Genomic DNA, 23486 nt, shown 5'->3' with positions numbered 1-23486 from the left:
AGGCTGGGAGCTGTTACTTTCTCCTTACAGAAAACACTGGATTGTGTTTCATTTTCTAATGACTTTGTATAAGAACCATTGAATAAAGAAGGAAGTAAGGCTTAAAAGGTGTAACGGGAAATCACCCAGTCTTTATTTTGGCTTGTAGTGTAATTTGTGAATTAATTTTCCATGTATTATAAAAAGCTAGCCCTGATTTCTTATGCTAAATATTTTAACAAACTTTTTAGGGAACTTCTGAGCAATGTAATTTCTTAGTTTCACATGTGTGTGTGTTGGGGGTATAATTAAGGGAAGTTTTTTATTTTAAAATAGAAAGGAGAAAAGAAAAAAGGAGAGTAGGGGAATGAGCTTTCAAAAAGAACTCTCACAGATTAAAAGATAATTTTGGCTATTTCAGGCAGGACTTGCACTGGGGCAGCTGTTAAAAACCCCAGATTCTCAGTGTGTCAGTTTGGAACTCAGACCGTATCACCCATCAGCAATTGCAGCTCTTCATTGAGTTAGTGCTGCTTTGGTTAAGGAAAAGCCAGGCAGGCTGTCATGTTCTTGTGATCTGGAGATGAAATCATTTTCTGAAAGAATTATAAAAGTACATTGTGGATTATAATTATACACTGAAACTTACTTTACGTTTTTAGTCTGTATACAGATTTAATAAGAAATTAAACATGTGTAGAGGAAAAGCTCAGGAAAGGAAGGAAAGGATCTAGCACAGATTACAGTATATGAAACATATGTTTGAGATAATGCTGATAGGGCTGAAATATGTGGCCTGTGGTAGAGTTCTGTATACAAATGACGTGCTCATTCCTTCTCCACCATACACACACTCTTACCTTTGACATAGTAGGGACTAATGCCAGTGAGTAATTAAGAAAGCATGGAAGCAAAATAAGTTTCTGAGATGGTTGATATTATTTAATACATGTTACAGCTGGGATAGCTGAAGGACAAACTGAAGGTTTGAAGGGAGATGATGTCTTTTATTACACCATATAGTTCAAATAGCTTGAAAAAATAGGCAAACTTTCAAGCCTTTTTTTTTTTTTTCCTCTCTCAGATCACAGTATTTATAGGAATCTGTCTTGGGAGATTAATGTACAAAGCAATAGATCTGATAGTCATTCATGTCCCAGCTTTGGTCAGAAACAAATGTTTCCTTTTCAGAGTTTTGTACTAATGTGGTTCTCAGAGGCTGCAAATAAATGGTGTAGCTGAGTACAGACAGTGTATTAAAAATGTCTGAAGAAGAAAAATAGTAGTTGGAGAGAAACTGGCATTCCAGGACAATGGGAACTTTAAATATACACTGCTTTTCCTCAGATTTTCCTGTGAAACCTTTAATAAGCTTGAGCTGAGTCACCTGCACTTACTTGGTAGAACATCCATTTCTGCTCTCAGTATTATCACATCCTCTGTGAAAGAATCCCAGGCAACTGTGAAGTTTCTTCTGAAAAAGGGAGGAGAAAGGGGGAAATTCTGTGTGAGTTTTGTAGTGGAAGTGCTCATTTTCAGAATTACATTTATCAATGAACACATGGATGTGCTTTGAGTGTCATCCATCACACTTAGCTGTAGGGACAGTGCTTTATGTCCCAGATGTGATGCTCCTGTACCCCAGCGAAGAACCCACAGAGGAAATGGAGTTAGAAAAGTAACTAGTGAGAGTTAGTAAGTGTAATCTGAAGTAATAGATGTGTATCCACTCCTGTGGTAAAGTAGCAGAGTGCATTCTGTGGAATTAGGAGTTGATAGAACCCTGGCTACTGAGAATTTTAGACTTTCTATACTGACAAATACTGACCCACAAGAGAACACTGCATTTGACCTGAAACCATAGGAAGACTTCCAAAATGGAATGACAGAACTGGGATTATGGGTGTGTAGTTGAATAGAAGTGTGTAATATCACATAGTAGAAAACTTAGAGTTTAAGGTTTTAGAATATAGTAATGTATGTGAAGCAAGATAAAAATTTTAGGACAGAAGCTAGTCCTTCTTCTTTACCTTCTTCTTCACCTTCTTCTCCGTAAGTTCAAGTAGTATTGTGTAATTGGATAAAAAAGTCCACATTGCGGAGCACAAGTAGTTAGTTATTAGACTAAAAATAAAAATAATTTAAATAAAAATAATTTAATTATTTAACTATAAAAATGAATTTAAAATAAAATAATTTTAAAGTAATTTAATAAATTCTTAATTAGACAGTTTATCCTTAAAAAGCCTTATGGAAAGAGAAATATGTCTCTGCTTTTAACTTGTTAAAGTACTGTAAAAGTCACAACTTGTGAGACTGTAATATAAATAAAAACTAATAAACATCTAAATCCAAACAAGAAATACCATCTTGCACATTTAATCCTGACCCTGACCTTAGAAGAAAAAAAAAAATAAAACTCAACAAGGAGTGCTGCAGCTTTGTTCCTGTCACTTCCATCCCCTTTGTGTTCCCCCATCGGGGGCAGGCAGTGATTGATAAATGATCGATGATGCCCTGATAGCTCATGAGAAGGTTGCAGGTCATTTCTTAAGGATAAAAAAAGAAGGCATGGGTAGGATATGTAGTGGTTATATGCCACAAGCTCAATTTCTCCTCCAAATGTGTCCATATCGCCAGTGCTGTGGGCAGGGGGAGCTGTATTTATCCGTGTGCAGGAAGAGAAAGGGAAGAGCAGGAAGAGGGGCCAGGAAAAGGGACAGAGCATCCTCTGAGTCTGCTCCTCCCCCAGGTGACAGCCTGTTGGAGGAAACCAAGTGGGTTTTGTCACTTTGTTTGCTCTTTCTCTCAGGTGATCTCTGGTTTGGAGAACCAAATCCTCAAGCTGAGGGAGGAGCTGATCCAGGCGAACGCTCTGCGGAACCGTCAGCTGCTGGACCTGAGCCTCCAGCGGGACGAGGAGAAGCTGAAGGCATCTCGAGACAAGGAGGCAGCACTGAACAGTCTGAAGATGGAGATGGAAAAAGTGATATCAGACCTGAAAAAGAGGCACACGGCAGACACAGAGGCGGCCTTGAAAAAGGTGAGGGATTCGCAAAGAGCAGCTCCGCGGGGCAAAAGGGGAGTGATCACCCCAAAGGTCAGCTGAGCAAAGGTTCCCTAAGGAAAAATAAAATATTTAGGGATCACTTGAGTTGACAAAACAGATGCAGACCATGGGATGCCAGAGTCACAGCATGAGTGTGGGGCGTTCTGGGGTTCTGTGATGGAAAGCTTTGCTCTGGACACGCTGGGGCTGGGCAGCACCTCCAGCAGGGATGGAAGGTGCTGTGAGATGCTCAGGAGCCAACAGCACTTTAAAAGCACAGGTGATGTCACATGTAAACCCAGCCAGGAGCAAGCTGATCTTCCTCTGCTGGAATAGAGACAGTGGAAAGGGTGGTTCTGCCTAGCCAAGCTTTTTCTCCCTTAAAAAGAGGATGAACTCTTAAGGAGGGAAAAACTCAGGCTCAGGGTGCAAGGAAATTGTGTCTGGTTGCTCACAGGTCTAATTTTGCCTGTGGTGTACATCAGGTGAGAAAGGACTCTGGTAAGATTTGAAAATAGAAATTAATGTTTCAGATTGATCAAGGCTTCCCTCCCATTCTGTTCTGTGGGGTCACTGCCCACTGTTTGCTGAGCATCCCTTGGACTCCTGTCTTGAATTCAAGTATTCCCCCCATTAGGGAGGTAAAACATGCAAGTTTTATTTCAAAAGCCAAAAAATCCCCTACTTAATATTTATGGTAGACTCTGTGTACGTGTAAGCAGATAGTTGTTGAAGTCTCTTTTATACATTGCATTAAGGCACTAAATCACACATTTTCTTGCAAGGGGATGTGCAGTGGCACAAATTACCAAGCTGCATAGAGTGTTTGAGCAGCCTTTGTGCAAGTGACATTTCATTTACCTGCGTCAGGTTCTTGGTCTGTAATTTTAAAGAGCATTCGGAGGATTATGTTGGAAATCAGCCAGCCTGAAGCCATTAAAATGGCTGTGATCAACAATTCAGAATCTTTTCTGAATGTAAGGAAAGCTCTGCTTGGCATAATTATTTAAAGCCAAGGTCACAGAAAGTATTTAAACCTTTGAAATTCATCATTAAAGGATTAATTTTTAACTCAGGAAGACATTGTCATTTTTGCTTAAAAATGGAATTTGAATCTCAATTCTTTTCTTTCTTTGATCTTTTTTTTACATGTGTAGTATAGCAAAAGAAAAGTTAACTTCTTTACATCCTCAAATTAAAGTTACAAATAATCCTTCATAGGGCAATATCTCTAATAGTCTTGAATTGTCATTTCTGTCAGAAATACTGGTTTTCTTTAATTTGTTGGATTTTTTCCTATTTTTCAAAAAATTTGCTAATTTTAAGCTATATTAACTGCTATTGTATTGTTTTCTTTAACCTACTTCCCTATTTTTACCATAATCTGAAGAGCACATGTTGAGTAAAAGATAGGAGGGGAAAAGAAAGAAGCATCTCTGTTGAAAAGTCTTTCACAGACATGTGAAAATACCTGGCATTACCTTCAAATCTCCATTCCCCATTCTATTTCATTTCTGTCTTGCAATTGTAGAACTGTGGAAATTGGCCACAAAATCCAAAACTCAAAGTAGCTTAGAGGGCAAGCTCCATTTAAAGCTCAAAAGTAGCAGTTTCAGCTAATTTAGTTCAAATCTTGGTCCTAGTCCACAGAACTTTGATGAAGATGACTTTATCCATCAAGGGGAAAAAAGCATCTTAATTGCAGCATGAGCCATGAAATTTGTTTTTGACTACCAGATCTTGTTACCTGGAAATTTAGGGCAATATGAGAGAAAAATTTGTTCTCTAAATTTACTTTTTTTGGTGCCAATTCTGTGAAGATTGCTTTAAAATCCAGTGGGAAGCTGAATTTCACAGTTTAGGCGTGGAACATCTGACTGTCCAGATTTTCTGAAGGTCAATCCATTCTCAAGTGAGGGATCTCATTCCTCTGTGATCTGCTCTGGGAATAATGTTCATTTCTGTGTGGATTGCTTTGTGTCATTGTGGACTGTTGTTAACGTGAACATGAGGAAATAGAAAAGAAATGATTCATACTTCAATGACAAGAAAAACAGAACTGTAAATGGGTGAAGAAGATCCAGGATTCCTCTGGCACTGCCCTCCTGCTGTTGTGGGGACAAGAAGGAGAAGAGTGAGGAGCAGAGACAGGGGAAGGAAGAGTCTTCATTACAGGCACACTGAATATTTCAATATTTATTGGTGTTTGTAGACATCTTTTTGAAACTTAGGGACACATGATTTACTGAGGTCTTTAATTTTCTGTTGCTTAAAAATCCCATCTTTAAGGCTGGGACATTGTTTATTGTAATGTCAGCTCCTGAGCACTCCCTTAGCACTTGGGGGTTCTCAGGATTGGTGTCCGGTGGAGATTCCTGGGACATTGTTAGGATTGTGCACCATTTTTCCTGCTTTGCTCCTGTAAGATACAGGGGTTTTTCAGCATTTTGTACTTACCTGGTTGAGCTGACAGAGGTTTTAGGATCATTTTTCTGCAAAGTGTTTCGCCCTGTTAGGAGGGAATCCTTCCCTGTGAGGGTGGTGAGGCACAGGGTGCCCAGAGCAGCTGTGGCTGCCCCTGGATCCCTGGCAGTGCCCATGCCAGGCTGGGCAGGGCTTGGAGCACCCTGGGACAGTGGAAGGTGTCCCTGCCATGGCAGTGGGTGGCACTGGATGATCTTTAAGGTCCCTTCCAGCCCAAGGCACTCCGTGATGGTTGGGTGTTCAGGACACACTGCCCTGGAGCTGCTGCCTGCTGCTTTGGGCAGGGCCAGGTGTGCTCCAGGTTGCATCAGCAGCACTTGGGGCACGGGCACTCCTGAGCCAGGTGCAGTGGAGTGCACAAAGCTCGGAGCAGTTCCAGGTTTGCCAGGAATGACTGAAAGCAGGAGACAAAGTCTGAGTGTGTGCAGATGTGGGGCTTGGCCGCCGCCGCTGTTTGTAACGTTCTGTGGGATTTTCTTGGCAGAGGAAATGAGCATTCAGCAAGCACGGCCCGAGCAGAGCACTGGACAGGCTAACAATGCTCAAAGGAAGCAACCTTGGAACACTGAAAATATCTCATAAAAAAGCTCCCTTTGAGCAGCACACATGAGTAAACTGGAGTGGGAGAAGATGATGATGGGGTTTTTTTTCTCTCTAAATAATTTTCAACATTTAGCTTTTTATTGACTTCTTTTCTATATTTAAATAGATATTTTGACTCATTCTGTTAAAGGTTTATGCAGGTTCCAGGAACATCTAATTCTCTGTCAGTGCTGCTTTTCTTGTGGAGAAGTAATTTACATTTTTGTGTGTTGACTGTACTGAACATGCATGAAATTTGATTATAGGACAAATCTTTAGTCAAAAAAAAATCCAAAAATGAGTTAAACACTTTATTTTTGGGACTACTTCTGATGGAAGGAAGCTGTGAAGTGGTTCCCTGTGGAGAGGTGGGACACCAAAGTGGCATAAAACCTGGCCAGAGCCATGCAGATCCTGCTTGTAGAACTTTAATGATGTTGATGTTAGTTGTACTCTGAGATTTCTGTGATTTTAAATCAAATCTGATGTTTACAGTTTTTACCTGGTACAGTCACTCTACCTGTATCTGGTGTGAAGTCAATATAAAACTCAGATACTCGAGGACCTTAAAATTAAAGTGTCCACTTCCTTAATTAGGAATAATTATTCTGTATAACAGTTTTGTTGCAATATAATGTTTTTGTAATGGGGCCCTTTTCAAAACTCTTCAGACAGTGTCCTATAGATGGATACTTATTTTCTGAGCAATTTCTTGCATATAATTTGCAAATAAGGTACTGGTAATGTGCCCTAGGGAAGATTTCAGTCCCTCCTTCAGCATCAGGCTCTGTGTTGCTGGATTAATTCCTCACCCAGCACAGCCCTAGAGCAGCCCAGTTGGATGGAACTCCCTGGGTATATTTTCAGGAATATCTGTGATTCACAGTATCTGTTCTGGCACTGTTGCAGATGATGTCACACTGTTCAGCACTGGCAAGGAGATAGAAGATGAAGGGAAGGAATATGACATCTTCTGAGATGAGAGATGCTCCAAGAGATACTTGATTAAAAGTATTGAGTTTCCCCTAAACAGTTACTTCTGTTCCTAAAGTACAAGCATCTCGTGCCTTCCATGTGTTCCCATTTCTGAGTCCTGTCTCTCCAGCTCTGCTTCTTCTCTGCCAACTCCACATTTCATTAGCACCAAAAATGGTTCCCTCTTTGTCCCTAAGACTTTCTGAGAACTGACTGCCTTGGAACCTTTGATCTGGCACATTTCACTTCATTAACCTGGAGACTGAAGCCACAGTTGCAGATAACTTTGTTTGTGGGAGCACTCAGAGGAGCTGTTTTCACACTCACTGCAGTGATTCCCTGGTTATTTACATGGGGGCAAATAGGTCAGCCATAAAAAGTGGATGTGTATTCCTCCCAAGTGTAATGATCTCATTAAATTGTGTCTAATTGTAATGCAGACCTGTTTGTGTCCTTGCTGAATGCAGGCAGGACCCTCAACACTTGTAGATGTGCCATTTTCTTGAACTTGTTTTGAGTCTATTACATCAATTATTTAGCTTAGGCCCCAGCTATGAATAATTTAAAGAGCCCTCCAATTCTTACCAAGAAGTTGGATGTTTCCCAAGTATCTTAATTTTTTTTCATTATAATCCAAGAACTATTGTCTCTGATATTATCTCTCTGTTCCAGAGCAGTAATATTTTTATTGTTTTTGTTTTGTGGAGCCTGTGTACATTAAATTACATTTGGTTCTTGAATGTTTCTGAAACAGCAATAGTGATTCACCAACTAATATTAATAAAAATGAGTGCAGTATATTTGGCTTTGTTGGAGAAAATCTAGCAAAACCAGAAATGTGGTGCCAAAAGATCAAGTAAAAGCAAAACATGATGCCAAAAGATCAAATAAAAGCAAAACATAATGCCAAAAGATCAAGAAGAAATGTATTTCACAAAGAGGAAATATTTTTAACGTATATCAGCACAAAGAATGCAGATTATTTAGTCTGTCTTGATAGTACCTTTCAACAAATCCATTTAAAACCAGTTTCCTCTGCAGTGTGTCCCTTTTTGTACTGCTCCTTCTTATTCCTCCAAAGAAAAAGCAGGATGATGGTGGACCAGGAACATGGTCACAGGAATTGCATCATCCCTCAGGGGAGCCATTTGGAAGAGTCTTCAATCAACAGAGCCAAACATGAAGAAAAAGATGGTAGAATCACCTCAGGGATATTTCACTCAAATAGGACTAAACAGAATTTATGGCACTCTCCCTACTGGAGATGTTTCAAAGCAAGAGCTGCAGTTATTCACAGAGTTACTGTACACAGAGTCCTATCTCCTTGAAAAAAATAAAAATAAGAACCCCAAAAAACAATCCAGAAAACAACAAGTCAGATTTCTGCTCATCAGCTGTATTTTTGAATCTGGTTCCAGAGCTAGGAGCCAGGAGAAGTTGGTATAATTGTCACTGTGGGGAAAAAAATGTGCACCCATAAGCAACAGGCTCATTTTTTAATATCTTCATTAATGTCTGCAGGGAGATCAAGCACCATTATTTGCATTCACAAATAGCACCAGAGGGTTAAAAATGATTGAAGCAATGCTGTTAAGAAATGAGAACCAGACAAGAGCTAAATTATGACAATATATGGAATTAAATAGATGGCTTTCAGCAGAGCAAGGACTGATATGATTAAAATTAAATCTCAATCACGTGGCTCATCTTTCAGCACACTTTACTCATGTCCTGTCATATCAATGATAGCTGGGTAGTTGGAGAAGTTTGCCAGGGTTTTTTAGGGTTTAGTGGGTTTTTAACCAACTGGAATTCATCTGAAGTGTCTGTTGAAGAAGCATTCACAGGTGGGGATTTTTTGTTGTCTCTTGTCTCCTCTTTCTTTTTCAAGTGTGTGCCCAAATACCCCTCCCCGTTCTGCAGCACCTGGGCACACGCTGCCTCTTCTCCATCCCAGAACTTCCAGGTTTTATCCTTCAGAGTGTATTCATAAGTCATGGGGATGGTGGATAAGGTGAATGCTGAGGTTTTGCCAGTGGCAGAACAACTGTTTTAATTATTTTTTCAATCGTTTCCCGAGCCTTTCTTCACTCTCCAACCAACCTGTAACACACCAGCTTTATCTTGTAACACACAATTGCTTATTATTTCAGCTTTATTAAATAGTTTTAAAAGCCCAGTTGAATCATGACCTCATTCTCTCCCTTTTTCCCCAATACCTTGTATCTTGGAAAAGGCTGATTGCTTGTAGGTCCAGTTTTGTCTAATTTACCAGTTTTGCTTATCCTTACATTCCTGGGTACATGATAATATTTGGAAAACACTGGCTGTTTTCCAGTGTGGTGCTGACTGCAATGTGAGATTACTGGTGGATTTTATTTTAACAACTCAGCCAATTTATTCTTAGATTTGTTGAGAATTCTTGAGTGAGGTCTGGGTTCCTGAGCAGGTGTGACAGGAAGGATTCCCTGCTCCTGGATCCCAGTTCCTGCAGCCATCCCTGCTGGTTTCACCGGGGCTCCTCTGTGGTTTTGGTCGTGCAAATAACAGTAACTGGTGCTTATTCCTTGGAATTCGAAGTAGAAAATCCTCCACATTCTTACTTTGTTTGGAAGTTTCTGGGATGATGCATCCTTTGCACAAAGACATTCTCAAATCCCCCAAACCCCAGAGTCAGCACGAGCCACTGCAGAAGGTGCCCTATGGAACGTGTCCATCACATCCCTGCTTAGGTCAGCACAATAAAAAAAAAAAAAAAAAAAAACAGATTTCCAAATAGCTTTGTTTAGGAAAAAATGCTCAGTGATCAAGACCAAACTAAAGTAAAACATAATAATTGTGTATTTAAATACTGGCATGATTTGAAGACATTGTTTACACTCATTTGTTCTTTCTTCATATCATTATAATAGCAAAAAGCTGCAGGTGGCTTTTTTCTTTTTCTTTTTGGAGAAGGAGTGTTTGGGAAATAGGGAAGGGGTAAAACAATGTTATTAGTCCTTCAGAGTCATTAATATGAAGAAAGAAAAGTGCTCCAAAATTGCTTGCTTACAGCTGCAGAACATGTCATGGAGTAAAACCCACCTTCATTAAATGGGTGAGAAAGAATTCTAATTGTTTTGAAGTTCTTATGATCAGTCTATATGTGCTTCATTGTAACGTGATACTAAAGTGCCTCAATTATGATTTGTATATTTTGGTGCCAGAAGGGTTTTTTTCTTATGCTAAATTATTAAGTTCTGTCAGCTGCTGGGCTGTCATATAGAGATACAGTAAATCACATTATATTTTGTCATGGATTACACAGAGCAATAAATTTGGGAACAGAGATCAAAGTAGTTTCACAATCACATCTGAGTGTAGGAGGGGTGTTTAACTTGTAGAAAATCTGATTTAGGTGAAACTGTTGCAGTTCTTGTGTGAATTTGAAATGAATTTGAATGTTTGCTTGAAAATGAATAAGGTACAAATCCCCAAAAGAGTTCTCCTGTATTTAGTTCAGAGGAGTTAATTCTGACCTACAGCTGCAGGTCAGAGAACAGATAAATAATTAAACATTGGCAATATTAAAAGTCTTGCAATGCCTTATTTATGTTTTTAATTGCTTTGATGATGGAGCAATATATTCCATTTTCTTTTTAACCGGGCCTTTGCTGGACTTGGGAAGTTTCTCCTCGGCTCGGTAACACGGTCTGGCTCCGGGAAGTTGTCACTCTTTTGGGGAAGCTTTGTTGTATTTAAAATACAAAAAGTAATCCAACATAATCTTGCTAAGGAGCACTGATGGCTTCAGATCACAGATTTGTTGGGGGATATGGTTGTGTTTTCAGTGTCTGTCTTTCCAACTGTAGAAGCTTAACTTTTGTTGGGCTCTTGTCTAATGATGTAACTTCAAAATACTGAGTTAACTTCGTGATACTGAGTTAATTTAGTGATCCCAAGTTAATTCAGGGGTACAGAGTTTGTTCTTTGTTCCCACTTTTTCTTCTATTTAATAGCAAAGATTCTGTCTTAAAATTATACATACATAGATTATTTTTCTACTCATTGTCCTCCTAATAAATGCTTGTTCTTGCTACAAAACTTAACTTAAAACAGCAATGCAAAATCTAAAAACTTCATTCTTATCCCTTTATAATTCTTTCAGGAGCTTTAAAGTCGCTCCTTGGCAAAAATCAAGGTGTGTCAATTTAGCTGATAAATAATGATTTCTCAGTGCCTGGGTCTGAGAAGTCTCCAATTTCTGAAAGAATCATGTTTTGTTAAGCTCAGATTAAATAGTCTTTAACTGAGTCAAGTTGTGGATCAGTGTCACATCTTGAAACTGTTGCCTTCTGTGTGTGGAGGAAGCTTTAGCTTTGACTTGCATCTTCAAAGGTGTTTCACAGCCTGTCTCCTCGTGGTTTTGCTGGGTGTCAGCTCTGTGGGTACCAGAAATATCTGGGCCTGAGTGATTCTGGAAACTTCTTTACATCAGGGTAGGGGAGAGCCCGAACTCATGAGAGGAGTGAGGTGCCTGCATTTCTCGGGGATAAAGGCAGCTTGTCAAAGCTCAAATAATTCCTGTTGGCTGCACATTTTCTTTGTTGAAGCTCTGAAAAACAACATGCCATCACTTTTGATATAACGTCTTAAACTCAATTTAAATAACCATCTTTGCTTAGTTGGACAGAAGAGAAGAAAAGCAGGAAATATTAAAATGGTAATCCAGGAATGTGATTTAGAGACTCTAAAGTGGAGAGTGTTGCAATCTCCCCATCTTCACCAGGTTTACCCCATCTTGAGTGTGGAGCTGTGGGAAGGATCGTGCCATAATATAAAACCTGACCCCAAAGTTGGTGAAATAGGAAGATAATGAGAAGTCTCGAGCCCAGCTGTCCGGTGTGATGGATTGCAGATGAGAAGCAGTGACATCTGTGATGATCATTTGAATCTCTTCATTTGCTCTGTCACCATAAAACACCACACTGATTTCACCAATATCCATCTCACAGATGGTTGATAAGAGTAAATCAAACAAAAATCAGCCGTCTTTGCCTGGGCTGTCCATGATCCCAGCCCTGATCTTATCACACCCACCAATCTTTTGGCAAAATGTCCCAGAACAGCTTCAGATTAAACCACAATTCTCTGCCAGCCCTCTGAGTGCCTGATAAACTCAGTATTGTCTTCTGTAAAGGGGAGTTCAAGCATTAAACAATTGCATGTGGCAAACCCGGGCTGTTAATCTGGTGTTAAATCCTTGTCTTGTATGCAAGGCTGGTATTTTAGGCCAGTTTGTTTGAAATAATGTGCCTGGCTGACAGCAATATTGACTGGAAATCAGCATTCCTGATGCTGGGGAATATTTAGATGCTAAGTAAATCCGTTTAGATGAAGGTAATAATTGTGTCCTGGTGCAAGGCTGGTGTAACTTGGGCACCAGCCACCCTGCAGCTGGAGTCCCACAGAAGACTTTCTGGGTGCGTTAAAAATGCCTGTATTTAATTCCTCTGCAGAATTTCAGAATTATTAGAAATACTCTGTTGGTTTAAATGAGAAGTCTGGAATTTGGGCTTTTCCTAAGGCACAGTTTGCAGAAGCAGTTTCTCAGTGGGCCCCCACTGAGCACAGAACTGCAATGTGCTGCAGAAAGGCAATTCTCTGTGCAGGTACTGTCAAAAGTCATTTCTCTGCATTCTTGGGTTTTTCCCAGTGAAAAGTACTTCACACATGAATGAGAGAGTTTTTTCTCCTAAAGATGTAAGTTTAATGAAAAAAAATTAAAAAGGAAAAGATTTGTAGACCTCCAAAAGTGAAATGTAAAATAGAATATTAATAGGATTTTGGGATTTCTATCATTCATTTTCAAAACCCTTGAAGGCATTTGGTACTTGACTAATTATTCTGTTAACATCATTTTGAGTATTCAACTATTTTTAATGGTCTTTTGGGTGGTTCAGATTACATATTTGAACTGTGTGTGCTATTTTCACTGCTGAACAGAGATCCAGCTTTCATTTTTGTCTGATTGGTGGGGAGAGCAGGAGAAAGAGCAGGAGTTTGGTGTAGGAAGTCACCCACTGTCAGTGTTAGAGGCACATAAGGAAAATGAATGTTTCAGGCTTTGAGTCCAAATGGAATTTTTATGTACAATCAGATGAACTTTAAAGGTGATCTGCTGATCTCTGAAGTTTAAACAGATATTGTACAGAGAGTTTTTAACATACTTAATAACAAAGATTACCACCATTAGCCATTCTGAAGGTCATTTTCTTCTGACATCTATCAAATTACACAATCTTGAATTTTGGTACAAAGCATAATGCTGTCAAACTTAAAATAGAAATATTCCAGAATGTGGAGTGGTGTGTTGTTTTTTGAGGTAAATGGGCCCCATTTACATTAGTTCTTTGATGTTAAATTCCTTGCTGCACATCAGAGAACAGTTGCTTCTTCCCTGGAGCAAGTTTTCTTTCTTCTTCTTCCCCCACCCTTTGATTTTTTCCTTCTTTTTTTTTTCTTCTTTTTTTTTTTTTTTTTTAAAGTTTGCTTACACTTTTATCTAACTAATTATGGAGGATCAGCTTATGGATGGCCACTTTTAGCTAGTTGCAGGCATTTTGTAAAATGATTCTTTCATACATACTACCCTAAACAGAAAAGTTCTTTAATCTGCTGCTTCTTTATCAGTGAATATGGTATTTTGTGTGTGTGTGTGTGTGTGTGTGTATATATATAAAACTCTAGTTATGAGAGCTCTTTCCAAAGCTTGAAGATAGAGAAACGTGGAATTATTCAGATTGGAAAAGGTCTCTGGGGTTATGGAGTCCAACCATAAACCCAACACTGCCAAGCCATCACTAAACCCTGATTGTTGGGGTTGGAAGGGACCTTAAAACTCATCCAGTGCCACCCCTGCCATGGGCACGGACACCTTCCACTGTCCCAGGCTGCTCCATGCCCCGTCCAGCCTGGCCTTGGGCACTGCCAGGGATCCAGGGGCAGCCACAGCTGCTCTGGGCACCTGCGCCAGGGCCTCACCACCCTCACAGGGAAGGATTTTCCCCCAGTACCTTACACAATGCACAGATTTGTAATGTTTCAAGGCTTCTGGACAGCTTCATTTTTGAGAAATATCCAAGACATCCCAAATGCCTCCATGGGTGTTGCTGGAGGATGGAATTGTCCACGTGGCTGCCCAACCCCAGAGTGCAGCTGGAGCAGAGGGACCTGGGGGTGTTCAGGGCATGTGCTCCATCGAGTGGAACTGGGACTGAAAGTTCTCTCTGCTGCACCTCAGACCTTCAAATAGCTTATAAATACTTGGTAATTAGGGTAGGACACGGTGTGCTCTTGTGATGTGGTCCTGTCATAGATCCTGTGCTCTTTTACTGATACTGTTCTGTTCCATGAAAGGAGAAAGTGAAAATGGGGCAGTGTTAGAAGAGCATCCATTAATTCAGACACCACATCTGGAGTGCTAATAACTGTTTTAATTTTTTTGTGAAATGTTTTGTTGAAGTCGATGCAGTTTTGCTCAGCAACCACAATATGATGCTTTAAGGCTTGTTAAAGAATTACAGTTGGTTTTTAAAACCAATTAACTGCAAAAAGGATATAATCTTTTTAATGCAAAAGTCCTCTGTAATATAAAATAACTGCATGTAAAATCATCATAATCAGATAATTTTAGCTAAAATATGTATTAACTGTGAAACTAAACAGGAGTTTGTTTTTGAATCAGTGGAATTCCTCTGCTGCTTATCCAATTTAAACCTTTTTCATTATAAAAATGGGTATTCCAATTGATATTTCTGACAGGCTTCTGCCAAGTGGGAATTTCAGCAGCCACTTCTCGCACACGGAAAACTGGTTTCAGACCATTAACTCTATTTGTAGTGCTGCCCATTGCTATAAAAAGAGCTTGACTTTAATGAACACTGGCTGACCCTCCAAATGTTCACCTTCCACTTGGTTTCTTATTCATTATGTTTCTGAAATAGCAGCTAACCTGAAAGGGAGGGAATGCCCTTAAAATAATTCAGAAACAGCTCGTGCTTCCTCCAGCACGTGCACCCAGCAGCCACTTGGAAAAGAAGGAACCCAGGAAACTGCTGTGTGTATGCACCAGGCCAGTGTGAACCTTCTCGTTTATGAAGATAAATGTGATATAAATGCCTGCTGATGTTCCCTGTACACAGCTCTGTGAGTATTTACTCATTCCTTAAAACAAAAAAGAGTTAAAAGTGTAACGGTGCTACCTCTGCCCCGGGGAAGGTGGTTTATGTCTCCCTTGGTTGCAAAGCAACAGTCTGTATAGAGAGGTACTAAATTAGTTTTAGTTGCAGGTTTTAAGAAAGAAGAAGCTTCATATTTCTGCAGTTAAAAGATGGCAGTGGAAAAGAGGGTGCCCAGGCAGCCCCACGAGTTGGATCTTTTCAGTGCTGTAAATTGTGGTCTCTGCCTTCATCAGAGCTGCTCGTGTGGTTTGTGATGATGCAAGAGCTGCTGGGTGTTACAGACCTCAGGGAAAAGCTGAAGTCAGCAGGAGCCACAGAATTATGGAATGGTTTGGGTTGGAAGGGACCTTAAAAATCATCTCATTCCACCTCCTGCTGTGGGCAGGGACACCTTCCACTGTCCCAGGCTGCTCCAAGCCCTGTCCAGTCTGGCCTTGGGCACTGCCAGGGATCCAGGGGCAGCCACAGCTGCTCTGGGCACCTGTGCCAGGGCCCCACCCCCCTGCCAGGGACCAATTCCTTCCCAATATCCCATCTAACCCTGCCCTCCATCCGTGGGAAGCCATTCCCCCTTTTCCTGTCACTGCATGCCCTTGTGAAAAGTCCCTCTCCAGCCTTCCTGTAAGTCCCTGTTACGGGCAGGGACTGTCCATAGCTTTTAGTGCCACAGGGCCAATATAACCAGTTTTAGACAACCAGAGCCCATGGAGCTGTGCTTGTGCTATTTCCAGGGGAAGCTTTGGGAGCTCAGTACCTCTGCAGTTCAGACGCCGCAAATGTTTGGGACTGGGAAAAAATGTAAGAATTTATGGTTTGTTGGTGACTGGGAGACAAAAGTTATAAATATTTTGCTAACTGGAAGTTGTTAAAGCCATTATAAAATAAAATGTTGCAATTCCTTTTAAGTAAACTGGTAGGATATCCATTCTTTGCCTTTAGTTAGGAATAAAACAATGAAATTCAGAGTATCTTTCTTGTGGATCACCTCTGTCCTGTCTCTCAGAGGTCAGCCTGATTCTACTCAGTGTGAACAAACAAATTCTAATTTGTTTATGGAACTCATGAGTGGTTCTTCATTATTTATTGGGATTTCTTCTGTGGGTTCAGGAGGTTATAAAGCAGCTTCTATGAAAGATGAGGACTTTTACCCCAGGCAAGTTGAGCGAGAGCAGCTGTAACGTGATCTGTGCAGTGCCTTGCTGACGAGTCCCTCTCCCTTTCTGGGACTAACAGTAATTTATGCTATTGCTGTAATTTTTTTTTTTTTTTTTACTTCTCTTCTCTAAAGATAAACTGGCAGTTTCAGTCACTTTATGACATGCAGTGGTGATAAAACATCATCTGAAACTAGGCTGCAGTACAATGGAATGAGTGTTAACGTGGGTCAGCCCAAGTACAAGGAGAAACAGAGCATGGACAGAGCTCCCTGGGATAACTGGTGCTGTGTCACCACTCCTTTTATTTATGCACCCCACCATGGGCCCTTACAGTGTTTGTGGTCCACTTTGAGTGATAAATGGAGAAAAAGTGAAATTTAATTTGTCTGGTGCTCCAGAATTCTTCTCAATGCTGATTCAAGCCAATGTGTATTGCCATTATCTCTGTTTGTAACCAAACCAAGTCGTAATGTTATCTCAAAAATGATGCACAAATTTGATAATTGGTTTTGATAACTTTTTCAGTAGATTCCTTTGTGCCAACAAACAGATGGAGACATCCATATGTTTCATAATTTTAGAATTTGAAGGGATTGAGGATCTGAAATTGCAATTTCATGTAAAGTTTAGGATTACTTTGAACTGGCTGTAATATTCTTACGCTGAGCTGCACCTTACAGAGCTGCCCGGATTGCCAAGGATGATTCCAGCCCTACCATGACGATCCGCAGCTCTAAGCTCCTTGATTTATAGCCCAGTAAAATCAGTAAGACTCTTTGCCTTCCTGAAATCCCTGGAGTTTGCAGAAATGGAGCCTGAGCTGGATGCACACAGGGTTCAGAGGCTTTGTGGGCCCCTGTGGGTTTTTTTGGTCCCCCCAAAGAGGGGCTGGCGGGAGCCGGCGCTTGGGCGCTGGATGCGGTGCCGTAAAACTAAGGACGACAGATCAAAGGTTTGAGCAGGAGGTCAGATAGATTTTGAAAACTTAATCAGCTTAAATTTGCTTCAGAACTCAGCTGCAAGATACTCTGTCCCCCCTTAGAAAATATTTGCCTTAGACACCTGTCCTCAAGTCTGAGAGCCAAGGAGATGAGAGCGCCGAGCAGTTCACCTGAGGACAGCGTGGTGGGGCTGGGCTGCTTTCTGCAAGAAAAATACAAATCAGGTTTCTCTCCTAAAATGAAATTACCTTTTTTTTTTTTTATTAATATCACTATTATCAAATTATTTCTGAAATTAAATTATTTGAGGGAAAGAAAAACTTTAGAGCTGTTTTTTCTGGGGTTATAGAAATATTTGCTGGTTTGATTCTGATATGACCAAGCAGCCTCGTTTTCAGTTTGGTTTATTCTTCAGCTTTGAGTTGTGAAAAAAAAAAGCTGGAGCAAGGAAAGAGCTGTATGTCCACGCTGGTTCAGCTGCATCTTGTGTGGATTTTCAGTGTTATTCCCACCTTTCCCTAGGGAGGGATGAGCAATGGGACAAGGGACAGTTGCAGACACAGAACTGAGAGGTGTAGCTGCATCCCCCCTGTCACATTCCCTGGGACTTTCTCCTCTTTTTCCCCTCTCTGCTCAGATTCATCCTTATAAACTCGTTTACGTGTGTTTCCTCCTTCCCCTGCCCCACACACACACACACACACACACACTCTCATTCTCTCCTTTTTTTTCTTTTTTTAATCCGTAGAACTCTTTATGTTTTTCTAATAATTGGCAGCAGAGGTACAATTTCTCCCCTCTTTCAAGTGATGAATAGTTGGCCCGAGATCAAAGCCCAGCCCTGGCGGTTTTTTGGCTGCCACAGAAGGGCGTTGGGGCTGGCGCAGGGCCGGCGCTCGGTGATAGGCATGTGGAGGAGGTGCCAGGCCCAGGGCCCGGTGGCAAAGTGTCTGTGCACGTCCTGTGTCTGAGCTAACGGGGCTCTCTTTTGTGTGTGTTCCAGGCCAACAGGCGGCTGAAGCAGACGGAGGAGGGGTTCAGCCAGAAACTGGCCAAGGCCACGCAGGTAGGTGGCCAGCAGACAGGGAGCTCAGGTGAACCTGTTCCACTTGGGAACTTGATGAAAAGCTGAGTTACTGCTGGTCTTGACAACCAAGAGAAGTCATATCCTGTTGCTAAATCAAACATCCAGTGTCTTCTTGCAGATTTTAACTAAAATACTACAGAGCATTGAGCTGGAAAATAGAGGTGGGTTTTTGGAGTTCTGAATTTAATCTTTTTCATCTCCATTGTCATCTCCTGAGGACCCCAGAGGACTGAGTCCTCCTTCAGCCAGTGGGAAGGAAGGTGAGGTGGGTGGGTGAGGTTGGTGAAGGTGAGTTCTCCTTCAGCCAGCACATCTCACAAAATCAGGAGCCATTGCACAGCCAGGACTTGCATTTCATGTTAAAGGTGGTGTCACCCAAGGTTTTTTTACCTTTATCATTGACCCCCACCAGTTCTGCATTTCTGCCCAAAACAGCACCTTGAGGAATGTCAGTGTCCTGGAGGCAGACTGGTTTTGACTTGAGTTTTTGGTCTTCAGAGAACTCAAAAGATGAAAATGAGTCTTGAATTTACAAATATGCTTAAAAATAGGCTGGATAATTTTTACATACTTCAGCTTTCAGTTTGACTGACAGGTAGTACTGAAGTGTGAAAAATGATGGAGGTGCAACCAGGAGTTAAGCTTTTAATAAGAAGAAAATTGCCACAAGGATTTATTTGGAGGTGTCATTCTCCTCATTGCTCCCAGCCACAGCAGAATGTCTGCCTTGCACTGCAAAGTGAGTTTGCAGCCATAGTCCAAGAATAGTCTTTTAAAATCAATAAAAACACTACAAAGAAGGATTTAGCAGCCTCTAATATAGACAGAAATGATCAGTGAGACAATAAGAAGAAACTGCAAACTTTACTGTTTTACCAACACTTCAAAATATTTTAAACCCTTGATTTCGGCTTTTCAGCTCCTTTGAGTCTTATTCTCTGTAACACGTCCAAAATTGTGACTTCAGTTTTGGTGACATTTATTGTCACTTTTTCACACTGCTTTATCAGAATCTTTGCTAAATATGTCTTATATTCTATTTCTAAAATCTAACCTGTATTTTTACACATTTATTTGCATACAGAGAGGTTGGAGATACTTAAAACCTGACTGGGCTGATCCTGAGCACCCAGCTCTGGGTAACACTTCTTTAAACTGGTCCATTCCACCCTCACCAATTCCACGATTCTGTGGTAAATAGAGATAATGCTCTCTTTCCAAAATACCATTCCAGTAATTTTAAATTAGTAATTTATTAATTTTAAATTAGTAATTTAGTAATTTTTGAGAGCCTTATTTATAAAGAAAGAAAGATACAAAAAAAAAAAAACTCTTTTTTTTTATCTTTCCATCTAAACCTGAAAAGCAGGAAATGGTTAAAGCTCAGAAAAGTAACATTTAATCCATGTCAGACTTGAAGGAAGAGATCCCTTCCATTGCTACCTCTATTTTACCTTTTGTCATTGTCACCCACATGTGAGTGGAATCAAGGCAGCTTCTCCATGCCAGACACAATCCAATGTCAATACAAAAATGGTTCTTGGTCCATTTTTTAAAGGCAGTTGGAATAATTGAAGCATTTCTGAATTTTTAAGCAAGGGATGAGGGAAATTGCTTTAATTGTTGCAGCGGGAACACGTAGGTAGGGCAAGGTAAGAACTTTTTAACCTAAATGTCCTAATAAATTTTGTCAGACTGACAAAATTTATTATGTCATATAATATTTATTGGCCTGCTGAACAGTCTCAGGATTTGGGGACATGTTTTGTATTAAGGTGGCTTTGCTGTAGCTGGGGCATTTTACTGGTGAGAGCTGGACCCAGTTCCTCAGCACTTTCTGGGGCAGACACAGCACATCCTTCATCTGTCAGGGCTGTTTGGCTCAATAAAACAGTTTCACCCTGATGTCTGAATTTCTTTACTTGTATGGGTTTAAATCAAATCCCTCAAGTTACTTGGACATGCTTGGCTTTGGGGTTTTTTTGTAGCTCACTGTTAATAATTGGTCGATTGCAACTTTTCTTGTGGTCGCCTTGCTGACAACATCTGTCCAATCTTTCTCTCTGTGGCCTCTTGGAACATTCACTTTTAACACCCACACAGAGAAGATATTTCAAGAAATGTCCTCTGAAGTTTATACAAAGTAAATAGAAATTTTTGCTCTGAAAAGAACTGTACAAAGCAGATCTTTCTCCATCAATTCCTGCTGAAATTTCCTTGCCTGGATTTCAGAACTCCTGTGCTAGACCAGGGTCTCAAACCAGTAAAAGCTTTAAATCTCAGGTTTCTGTTATACTGAGGAGTTTGCTGCTTTGTTTTCTTTTTAAAATTACAAAATGGGACATACTCAAAATGCTGTAGTTTTTCATGGCTTCAAGTTGTTATCTTAATAATTTATAGAATCCATTGCTTTATTCTGCTTTCTCCTGTGCATCACACACCTGGTAAAATCACATTTCTGCAAATTGTCTGTCTTCTAAACAATTACCTGAACTGCAAACCCAGAGACACTGCTTAATCCTGGCTAAAGAGTTGCACCCTATCCAGATCATCTATAAACTTTGGCATATTGGTCTCAAAAACCCTTCTTTTTGATGGGCATTATCTTTTGAAATATGCATTTCTTTTTTTAGAAAAGCAATATAGAAATACAAAAGTAGATTTTACACATAATCTGGGTTACTTCCTGGGCTCTTCAGGTAGGTAAAAGGAAATAAATTTACTCCACAGTTTTAATCAGTGATTAAATTCTCAGATTTCTCAATGATTTTAATACCTTCATTTGTAGCACAGTTCTTCTTACACTAGTCCTGGCCTATTATTAGGGTTTTTTTAACTTGATTTTTTTTTCCTAAATAACCATGTAATTAATATAGATAAATGTTTTTCTGCCAGTGAGGAGGCCTGGCAGAGTCTAAGCACTCTGGTAGTCTCTCCCTGAACTGCCTGTGTGCTAAAGTGCTTTTAGAATTATTTTCTAATATGCTGCTACAGCAGCTTAACCTTAAGCTTGACTATATACATTAAAGTCAGTGGCTTTCCCACATGTTTAAGTGCTTTGCTGGGTGATGACATGTCAGTATAAAATTCTGTAAATATGCCTAAAGGATCAGGGTTAGTTATGACTTTCCCCAGTGATGAAAAAGGTAAAACAAATACAATTCAACAGATGACAAGTGAATCACCTGAAAGGTCTGGATGAAGGTCCTGGATGTGGAGTCAGGCCCTCACTGTATTGCTCAGCAAAATCTGCTCCTTTCAGCAGCTCAGAAATGTCACTGTCAGGTTTAAATTTCATTCCAGTGTGTGAATGTGGGCGTTTTTCTTCTCAGCAGTATCAAGGTGTAAAATATCCCCCCGGAAAAGGAGCAGCACCATCCCAATGTAAACTCACACTCCACCTTTCAGAGCGGTGCAAGACGGGGAACAGGCTCCAGTGTGAAGATCACAGATGTGCTTTGTTCTCATGAGTAAATATTTTGGAATGTCACAGTGGAAAACACTTCCAAATATTTTGTGTTCAGCCATTCTTGTCATTGACAGCCTTGCTCTATTCCTTTTCTCTGCGTGGAGTTCCATGCCCTGCTAGAGTGCAGCGTGCTGATTTCAATCATCCAGCTCGCACAGCAGAGCTTGCCGTTACCGTGTTTATATTAAAAAAATGCAAAATACGTGTCTTTTACTGAGGGGAGCTTCAACATGCTGCTTTCTTTACAGGAGATAGCTGAACTGAAGACAACCATTTCCTTCCTGACAGAGGAGAACAGCCAGCAGCGGCTCGTGGCGGAGCAGCGGCTCCAGGAAGTGGCACAGAAGTTGGAAGAGGAGAAGCAGCAGCTGATGACAAATAATGACAGAGCAATCAAGGTAATCTGGGGATTTCAGTCGCTGATGCTGCTGCCTGGGTGAGGGTAATTAAAAGTTCTGAATGCAGGGATGGTTCCTGCTCACACGGAGCTCACCCAGACGCCCCCAGACCTTGCCTTTGATGGAGCTGACGAGTCAGGCTCCCTCTGCTCGAGCTGATCCTATGCCTGCACAAAACGCCTGGATTTGGCAAATCTGATCCATCCATGTCCGTCAAATATTTGAATCTTTCCTGTTCTCTTTCTTTTTTACTGGCCCTACACGGAGCTCACCCAGACACCCCCAGACCTTGCCTTTGATGGAGCTGACGAGTCAGGCTCCTTCTCCTCTAGCTGATCCCATGCCTGCATAAAGCACCTGATTTGGCAAATCTAATCCATCCATGTCCGTCAAATATTTGAATCTTTCCTGTTCTCTTTCTTTTTTACTGGCCCTGATGTTTTAGTGTATTTTTAGCGCCTTTATGCTGTGCTTTCAGGGCTTGAAAGAGAGGAAAGGTGAAAAATAGGAGGGTGAGGCAGCAGCGTGGCCTGGGCTGCAGCCTGGTTTTTGCAAACCTTCCCAACTTTTATATGTAAGGCTCCACTGAAGGACAGTTTGTCCATAGCTTCCACTGAAAAATACAAGCAAAGTCCGTGCTGAATGTTAAAGGAATAAAGTATTTGTTATCTGTAGTTTTATACATATTTTATTATATTTTTTCAGGCGTATTTTGCATCAGAATTCCATTCTTTGGCCTTTCTCACTGTTTTAAGGGACTGAATAGCCACATTGTGTTCTTGCTGCTTTGATACCTTGACTCAAAGTGGCTGCAGAGAATCCCACCTGTAGAAGTGAGCAGAAGTGGCTTTTAAACATTTTTCTTCTCAGAGTAGTAAAGAGCAATGGGAAAATTTTGAAACTGTCATCTGCTCTGTTTGACAACAAAACACCTCATGAGAAGTTGTATAGAAGAATGAAATTCCTTTTCTCTTCCTTTGTAAAGGTATTCAATCATACCAATGAATTACATTATTAAATGTAAAAACTCATGGAAAAATCAACTCCTACCATTTACATTTTTTTTTTGTGCCTGAAAGATACCATGGAAGTTTTTAAATGTTGGAAATCCATTGGATTATGGTACAGTTAATGCTGTCCTCT

At 40.5% G+C, this 23486-nt stretch overlaps 1 protein-coding gene across 1 annotated transcript in view; it reads left to right on the top strand.

Moving 5' to 3' along the window:
- CEP112 (centrosomal protein 112) overlaps nucleotides 1-23486 on the top strand; it is a 159058-nt gene that overhangs the window by 95681 nt on the left and 39891 nt on the right. The window contains exons 21-23 of the mRNA XM_068210027.1: nucleotides 2792-3022; nucleotides 18393-18455; nucleotides 22194-22343. Coding sequence (XP_068066128.1) covers nucleotides 2792-3022; nucleotides 18393-18455; nucleotides 22194-22343 — 444 coding nt within the window. The remainder of the gene's footprint in view (nucleotides 1-2791; nucleotides 3023-18392; nucleotides 18456-22193; nucleotides 22344-23486) is intronic.

Source organism: Anomalospiza imberbis, chromosome 19 (genome assembly GCF_031753505.1).
Source record: "Anomalospiza imberbis isolate Cuckoo-Finch-1a 21T00152 chromosome 19, ASM3175350v1, whole genome shotgun sequence".
Lineage (NCBI taxonomy): Eukaryota > Metazoa > Chordata > Aves > Passeriformes > Viduidae > Anomalospiza > Anomalospiza imberbis.
Note: the sequence above shows the minus strand (reverse complement) of the source record. Positions and strands in the feature narration are given on the sequence as shown.